General features: G+C 45.1%; 1 protein-coding gene across 1 annotated transcript in view; it reads left to right on the plus strand.

Moving 5' to 3' along the window:
- Positions 1-8,867, plus strand: part of CALB2 (calbindin 2) — an 80,643-nt gene that overhangs the window by 54,761 nt on the left and 17,015 nt on the right. Inside the window, exons 3-5 of the mRNA XM_019505833.1 lie at positions 666-755; positions 3,517-3,597; positions 6,832-6,888. Of these exons, the coding sequence (XP_019361378.1) occupies positions 666-755; positions 3,517-3,597; positions 6,832-6,888 (228 nt within the window). The remainder of the gene's footprint in view (positions 1-665; positions 756-3,516; positions 3,598-6,831; positions 6,889-8,867) is intronic.

Below are 8,867 nucleotides of genomic sequence, written 5' to 3' on the forward strand. Positions count from 1 at the left end.
GGAGCAGGGGTGGGGCGGGGAGAACAGGGATGTTGGGGGGGCTGGCAGGGGTCCCCCCATGGTCCCCTCCCCCGGTCCCCCCTTGCCTGCCCCTAGCACTTACCAGCTGGGATTCAGCTGCAGCTCCCAGCTGCAGCCACCAGGGACTGCCCGAATCATCAAAGCTCTCTGAATCTTTTCTGAAGATTTGGAGAGCTTTGAATCGATTCAGACCTTTAAATTGGTCCCCTGATTTGATTTGGATTCCGCAATTCCGCCACCAAATCAAGCCAAATTTCCTCCAAATCGAATCACCACCCAAAGCTTCCCACAGCCCTACCACATATCTGTATCTCAGTTCTCCATCTTTGTCTAATTTCTTCAGAGCAGGGAATATCTCATACCACATGTGTCCAGCCTCCTGCACAAAGCGGATTGTAGGTGCTTCTGGAGTGATAGTAATTCTATAAACCCAGGTGTTTTTGAGGCCAGCAGTTCTCTTTGCTCTTCTGCTCTGGATGTTAGAGTTAAAGATGCTGCCTTCTGAGTTATGGGGATGCCTTTCTCTGTCATCAATTCATGACTTGAAGCTGAAGCATTAAGCCAAACCCCATGGATAGAGGGAGAATGGGGCACAAAGGGCCTGCTGGAAGTGCAAGAGGATAAACCTCTCTCTTCATTTACAGGGCTCTAAGAATGACAACTTTGGAGAAAAGATGAAGGAGTTCATGCAGAAGTATGACAAAAATGCAGATGGCAAGATTGAAATGGCTGAGGTGAGTTGTGCTATTGCTGTGTGGAGAAACCTCTTTCCTCAACTGCCAGTATAGACACGGGTACAGCCAGGAGGGAAGGTTGGTCCCACTGAGTTGATAGGAGACTAGTCGCTGATTCCATAGGGATCTGGCTTCTGTCCCTAGGCTGAGGTATAGCTTCTACTACCCTCAGATGGGAAGTGTGAATCCTACCATTAGTGTATTACTGCACATTTGCAAAGGAGCCTGAGTGTCTCAGGTGTCCAAATCCCAAGGCATCCTTAGGTGCCTTTAAGAATAGCAGTTATAGAGAGCCAGTTGGTCTCTGTGTTAAACTGGGGTCCGGAAAATGTTGGCAAGTCCCCCTGTGATGAAGATTAGACACCAAGGAAGGGACACACCTTTAAAATGAAAGGAAGGTGTCTGTCCTGCTCCTTCTGCTCCTCGCCCTCTGTGATACATGGACCATTTTCTGCCTTTCCCGTCTGTCTCTGCCTCTCCTATATTCTCTTCCCAGTTTTCCATGTGTGGCTGTGACTGCCCCATTCTTATCCCTTTCCCTACCACTGTGTGCGTCCATGTATTCACTTGTTTGGTTTGCCACTCCCAGCTCAGGGGGCCTTGCCTCCTTGTAGAGCCTAGAAGCTTTGCTGTGTCAGGACCGGTTCAGACCAGTTCTGCCAAGCTGACTCAGGGCAGACAGTCCTCAGTGGCTGTTTTTGGAGCAAAGTGCTACAGACAAGTGAGTCCTTGTCTCTTAGCTGGTGCTAGCACTCGCAGGAGGGGACCAGGAGCATGTCAATCACCTGAATCTCCCACATCCCAAGATGCTCACCCATTGTATGGCTTCCCAGACATTCCAGAGAACTACCGCTGTTCACACCACTGTACACCACATGCAGTCGCTCCTGGGTACAGCTGAGGCACAGATTCAGTTGAAGTCAATTGCATCCATAATTGACGGCTGTAAAACCTCTGGATATCCAACTCGCATCCTTGCAGTTGTGCAGTAAAATCTACCAGGCCAAACTCCTTCCTGCTGCAGCTCTCTTGAAACTGGTGCAGTAACATTAGGGCAAAATTTGGCCCCAGCTGGAAGCAGAGACCTCTGTTGAGATTGTGTCATGACAGAGCTGGTTGTATAGTGAGGATAAACCTAGTTGCTAAAATGGTCCCTTTCAGATGGTTTTCCACGGATAGTGCTAATGAAGTCAAGGAAGCCAGTGTCTCCATTTCCAGCAGGTCCTTTACCAGCTCTCCTGATTTTCCAGCAAGCTTCACTTTATTATTTTCCTAACAAAAAGGGGGCACCTGCTGACCTGTATCAATCTCCTGTCCAGCTGCTTGCCTCTACAGGTCTTTTAAAAAATTGTCTGGCCCGTTGATTAGCGCATTGACACTACCTCAAGAGAAATAACTCAAAAGTTAAGGTGACAGCTATGAAAAGGGCAGAGAAAGGGAGAAAAGATGAGGGGAACTGAACAGATTGGAAAACTAGAGGGACTGGAAAATATTCCAGTTTAGGTGTCAGTTTAGGTGACCTAGTCGAAGTGTCAGTTAGGTGTCAGTTTTATCTCTAATAGTTTTTATATTTTTAATCTTTTCTGAAATAATTCCCCAGATCCTAGCTGCCTTGTATTTTTAAAGTAACATTGTTAAATAGTTTTGGTTTAAATGCAAGTTTTTAAGTGTTTCCAGCCTCAGTATTAATGTTGACATGGGTTTGCTTTCAAGAACATCATAAAATAGGGTTTTTTTCAATAGCCCTTTCCTGTATTCACGACCCAAACCTTATAGTGCTCTGCTTTTTGCCTGACAAGGCAGAAAGTGAAAAGGACTGGAAGCATCTTTGAAATGAATGCCTTTATTTTTCTTATCAAAACTAAAAAAAGCACAACCTGTAAACACATAGCATCAATACTGAAACTTGATTTTCAGCAGTTTTATGGTTTCAGCAGTCTCTGGTCATGTCAGTAACAAATACTTTGATGGCTGTCTTTCCCCACTTCTTGGTTCTCTTTTTGTCAGTCACCAAAAATGACACTGTAAAATAGTCACTTGTACAAAAAAATTAGGTAGAAGAGAGTGTGATGTGTCTCTAGTCATTCCCCTTTTGGTTCTGTGACAGCACTGAATTGTTCATTCTGATTGTAAAAGCTGTTTAGGATTGTTAAAAACCCTGGAGTAACAAGGAAAGAGTTGCATGACTTGGAAGCTCTTTTAGAATGGTGTGGAGGCAGTCTGTCACATTCCAGTTAGTTCCTTTGCAGGTCATCAGTAGGATTAGCACCTAAGACCTTCACACCAAAGCACAGGCATCAACACATAAACTAGCAGAGTAACTGGATTAAGTGGTGGTGAACTGTGCTACAGAAGGATGTGACACTAAATGTTTCATCAGGAACAGGACAAAACTGATAGGGAAATAAATTATGTTTCCAAGATTTCAGGGAGTTATTGCAAAGAACAGAAAGGAAACTTCCTAGGGTTTTTCCATTAACAAAGAAGTATACTTCAATCTGGCTGACTATATCTTGCATATAACAACATAAGTAAAATCCATAAGAGAGAGCACAGTGTGTGTATCTCAGCAACAAACTGTATCAGGGCTGCCTCTAAAAATGGCAGAAGCCTGTGAAAGCAGCATGAAATCTTAATGTGCTCTCATGTAAACCTTCCACAGGGATGAGCTAAAGTGCAGTTGCTGAGCCCTGGCCTCTGCAGGTTGCATGAAATGAATTCTGCTTTTCTCACTAATTCTTTGGCTGTTTCTCCCCAACAGCTTGCTCAGATCCTGCCCACAGAGGAGAACTTCCTGTTGTGTTTCAGACAGCATGTTGGATCCAGTTCTGAATTCATGGAGGTGAATAGAGAGTATATTATTATAGTGCTATTATAGATTCATAGTTTGTAAGGGGCTGGAAGGGACATCACAAGAGCATCAGGTCCAGCCCCCCTGCACTAGGCAAGAAAGACAACTAGGGTCAGGTGACCTCAGTGAGGTGACTGTCCAGTCTCCTCTTGAAGATTTCCAGGGTAGGCACTTGCACCACCTCTGGAGGGAGTTTATTCCGCTCTGGACACTCTAACTGTGAAGAAGTTTTTCCTAATGTTAAGCCTGAAACAGTTCCAGGAGTTTGTGGCCATTACTCCTGGTTATTATTGTTATTGTTATTATTACAGAGCTGGTTTTTGAAGCATTGGGTTAGCTTTTGGTTAGGCCCAGACTCTCAAAAGTAGTTAGCTTAGTTCCTCAAATAGCCTCATTCTCAAATCCCAGGTAACTGGGGCACAGATTAAACATAGATACATCACTAGGAACTATATTGATCACACCTGTATTAATTAGTTTCCCAAACTCCAGACCCAGAATACTATGGGCTGCTTGTAAAAGCTGGGGTAGATTCTTTAGAAAAGGTCTCTTTTTTTAACCTTCCTACTCTGGTATGGATTGGAAACACCCCTGAAGTCCCTCCCTCAGCCACATGTCCCCTGCTGCCACTCACTGGGAGATACTTTCCTCTAAGTGGGGAGGTGGAGTTATGCTGCCACAGTACACTTGGCGAGAGATCACTGTGAATTGCTAGGGCCTTTCAATCTTTTTTAACCTTTTTCAAGAATTAAAAAAGGAAGAAACAATCAGGGAGACAGACCTGGGCTGTGACAAAGTGCTTACTGCCTATTGGCTAGTATGTTTTGTGGGTGCCATTCTGCTGGAGATGCTACCTTTGGACAGGGCATGAAAGTGAGATGTTGAAACTCTGTTGTTAAAAAGAGCCTCTCACTCTTTTCAGAGAATTAGGGGTGTTTTATCATAGTGTCCTGACCAAACTGCAGCTTGACCATTGGATAGGCTGCCTCTGCAAATTCCACTGCCGGCATTTGAATATTCTGTTCTTTATTTGCTGCCCTAAACCATATAGTGTTGCTTTGGGCTATTATGCAGTAGCTGTGTTCTACCCCAGAAGTGGCAGCATATGTGAGAAGGGTGAAATGATCCTTCTGTTCCTTATCTACTTCAGAGGGACCTCTGGGGGCTTAAATATTTAATATTTATAATGCTATCTCATAAACTAGGATAAAAATGCCTCTAAAATTGTAATGCGACTGTGTTACATTATATGGCACCTTTGATGAAAACAGCTCAAAGTTCATCATAAATATTTTAGCTACATGAAGGGCTTCACCAGCTATTGAACTGCAGCCATCTTTGGAGCAAATTACAGCAGCTGTCAAACACTGCACAGCAACACTATGCAATAGTTTACAACAACCATTGGAAAATGAGTACAATGTTCAAATTTGATGCTGTTGAATGAAACTGGAGTCCACCTGTTGCTGATTAATGAGCAAGTGAAGCTACTGTTTAATATAAGTGTATGCCATTAAATATTAAATTCATCCCACTCTAGCAATAGTGAATACAATAATGAGCATGAACTCTTGACATGAAGTTTATCTCTGAGTGCACCTGGCTCTGTTAATCCAATTTCTTTCAAGACAAAAGACAACATTTGCAGTGTCCCCTGAGAGATGTGGCTGCAGGGAGCAAAGAGGAGTTCTGTTAACTGGGCACCTGTGGATGATGGAAATCTATGGTAGGAAGAAGAACAGTAAAGCAGGTGGGTCAGAAGAGGTCGTCCAGTATGTGGAAGACAAGGCAGGGTACTAGTTCAATCAACCATCTCCAGAGGAATAAATAGGAAGATCAGACTTGCTAAATGACATTACATTTGGAGAATGTAAGTGAAAGGAGAATTTGAGTGAAAGGAAAACTATATATGGGCAGCAGATCTATGGAGTTTTCTTCCAGTGGGGACTCTGCTCTCAAGCTAATGGATGTAGTGTAAGAACCAAGATGGAACTTAAACCACAGGGAAAGCACATTTTTACTGTTCTTTCGTTCTACCTTGCCTCCTCTGTTGAGGGTAAACATCCTCACTCACCCCAGGACTTCAGAACAGGCTCATTCATCACTAGGCAAGGCCCTTTTCCAAATCCAAACCACTTGGGTTTCTTCATAGTGTGGGGAAAGTCACTGGTGATACATTTTTGATGTCTCCAAATCAGCTTTTTTACATCTAACATAACACATGGGTTACTAGGACAGACCCTGTTCTCTGGTGTCACAGTAACTGTACTGACTGCCTCTCTCAAGGCCAAGAGAGGGGCTTCCTAGGTAGGAAAACCCCTGCTTGGGTTTAGCACTTGAATGGTTGTACATGAGTATGCATGGGGCTGAAGCCAATGTTGATGGTAAGGAGATGCAGTTCCCATTGAAGTCCAAAGACTCCCTAAAAAGACATCAGGAAGCTCTTAAGTCTTGTGGGGTTTGTCTACATAACATAATCAAAAAAGGACAATGGTCTGCCATGCCTATCAGCTCATCAGGCTGGTATAATTAACACAGGCCTGTTTCAGTAGCCAGTGGCACATAAGGAGGTATGCATTTATCATCATGTCCGGTTGCCTTTGAGTCCATAGCCTGAATAACCAGGTATCCATTTGCAGTTGGGTCAACTGGCACAACTCTGTGGGTTAATTTACCCTGCTGAGAAGGGTAAATTAGCAGGGGCAGAGTGCTTTGTTAATGCAGCTCTATTACATTTAGCACATGACCTATCTCACTCACAGCTAGCTTGGGTAATTAACAGCACTACACTTTGCCATAGTAGACAGGCCCATGGATTCACAGTGGCCAGAAGGGGCCTCTGTGATCATCACATTTGACCTCTTTTGTGGCACAAGCCAGTGAGCCTCCCCCAGTAACTCCTGCACTGAGCCCAACACATCTGTTTGAACTAGGGAAGATCTTCTCTTGGCAGATCCAGTCCTCAGGTAAAGGCTTCAAGTAACAGAGTTAGGGAGGTTGCTCCAACACTGTCCTTATGTAGGGTGGTTGTTTCAACAGTTAAGTCCCATTGTTTTCAAAAGTGTGTATCTTATTTCTATCCTGAATCAATCTAGCTCCAGCCTCCTGCTATTGGAGCTTGTTTATGCCTTTGTCTGCTAAATCAAAGGGTGTCAGCTGCCCACACCTGCTCTTCAGGGAAATTACTCAATCCTGTACTAACGTGTTGTGGTATTCCTATTGCAGGCTTGGCGGAAGTATGACACAGACCGCAGCGGCTACATAGAAGCCAATGAGCTCAAGGTGGGGCACAAGTGAAGAGCGCAAGGACCTGGGAAATAAGGCTTTGAATGGTTATGCTACATCTATGGGCCAGTCTTGCCTGGAGGACCTCACCTTTGCATAGCTCACCCGTGGTCCACTCTGGGTGCATCTACACATGCATTTACTGTGCAGTAACTTACTGTGCAGTAAGCAGTTTTTAGGCCAGCATCTACATGGCAGCCTTTAAAGTGCAGTAATACTGTATGTGGACTGCGTTGGGACTAACTTTAGTCCCAAGTCAGTTCACACACACAGTGTTACTGTGCAGTAACTAACTGGGTGTAAATTTGATACCTGCATCATGATGCATCATTTTGATACCTACCATCATTTGATACCTGCATGATGCAGGTATCAAACTTACACCCAGTCAGCTTAATGCACCGTATTTACTGCACAGTAAGGGCATGCATGTGTAAGTGTGCACCCTTACTGCACAGTAAATTTTGGTTACTGTGCAGTAACCTAAACTACTGTGTAATAAATGTGCATGTGTAGACGTGCCCTCTGTGAAGGGCCACTATTGTCAATACGTATCTGCCATACTTGGTCCATCAGTCTAGAAAGAGTGTTGAGAGCTTGCACTGTCCCTGCCCAGCTCCTCCTTGCTTTTGTGTTCATCATAATGCAGAATGAAAGGTATCTTCTCCCATTGGAGGCAAATGGTAAAACTTCCCCTGACTGTATTAACAGAGGCACAAATGGAAGGAGCAAGATGGGACCTACCTCACATACCCAGTAACACCTGTATCAAGAGCACCTCAGTCAGGGATTGTTGTCTCCTAAGGACCAATGAAAGCTGATCTCATTGCTGTTTGCTCAAACCTGTAATCAAACACTGCTCAGCAGGCAACTGACCTTGGCTTTTCCCTGTTGTGGGGAGGAAGGGGGTGGAGGGGAAGGGGGGTCTTAGGCAGGTTTTGCTCTGCTGTGTGTGACCATCCTTTACCCCCATTATAAGGATAGTTCCTGGCTGCCTATTTATCACTGCTTGTAAAATTCTAGCTGCTGGGATTTAGTCCCTTCTCTGGAACACCCTTCCCTGTAACTCAACGGCCTCTGCTTTTCAGAAAGTGTTATTCTCTTCCTTACAGCCAAATCTTGTAAGGTGCTGAGCAGCTGCCACTTCCCTCAGCATTGAGCTTCCTCTCCCCCTTTGAGGGCTGAGTCTAGGAACACCAGCTGTTCCACTCTGATGGCAGAGGCTCAGTGCATCTTTGCTTATTTGAACAGTATGGTGTGTCCTCTTACTCAGAAAGTTGTTGAGCTGCATCTGGTCTCAAAGAACTTAGCAGGAGTGAGGTAAGATATCCATAATTAAGGCAGTCCTGTACCTTCCTTTAGGGAGTGAGGAGCCTGATCTAGAAATGCTAGCAAGAAATGCTGGGCCTGATCCTCAGGTGGAGGACATCAACCAGGCTCTCCTGAGCTCAGCTGAAGCTCTTTACACCAGCACTGGACCTAGGGATGCTTCTCAGGCCCACATACAAGATTGCAGAGAGCAGGTCATTGCCACTCTGGGAGGAGAGGAGACTGGACTCTTAAAGACATTGCTTTAGGTCAGGGGTTGGGAATTATTTCTGCTGGAGGGATGCTTAATGAGTTTTGGTGAGATGTTGAGGGCCACAAGGGTAGCCCCACCCCTTGACAGGTGCCCCCATCCCCTGGTCACCATCTTGTGTCCAGAAGTCCCACCCCTTAAACCCTGCCCTTTGCCACTGGAAGTCTCTCCCCTTGCCCCAGAAGTACTCCTTTGGGGCAGGGGCAGTTATATATTGTGTGTAGGTATATGTGTGGATGTGAGCTGTGTATGGTGGGGTGTGGGGTACATGTGTGGATGTGGTTGAGTTGTGCGGGTATGTGGGACTTCGATGTGTGGGTGGGTATGTTGTGAGGTGGAGTGTGTGAGGGCATGTGGATGTATGTGTGGAGAGGTGTATGTGTGTGGGGGGGTGGGT

This window comes from Gavialis gangeticus, unplaced genomic scaffold (genome assembly GCF_001723915.1).
Source record: "Gavialis gangeticus isolate Ggan-Ray unplaced genomic scaffold, GavGan_comp1, whole genome shotgun sequence".
NCBI lineage: Eukaryota > Metazoa > Chordata > Crocodylia > Gavialidae > Gavialis > Gavialis gangeticus.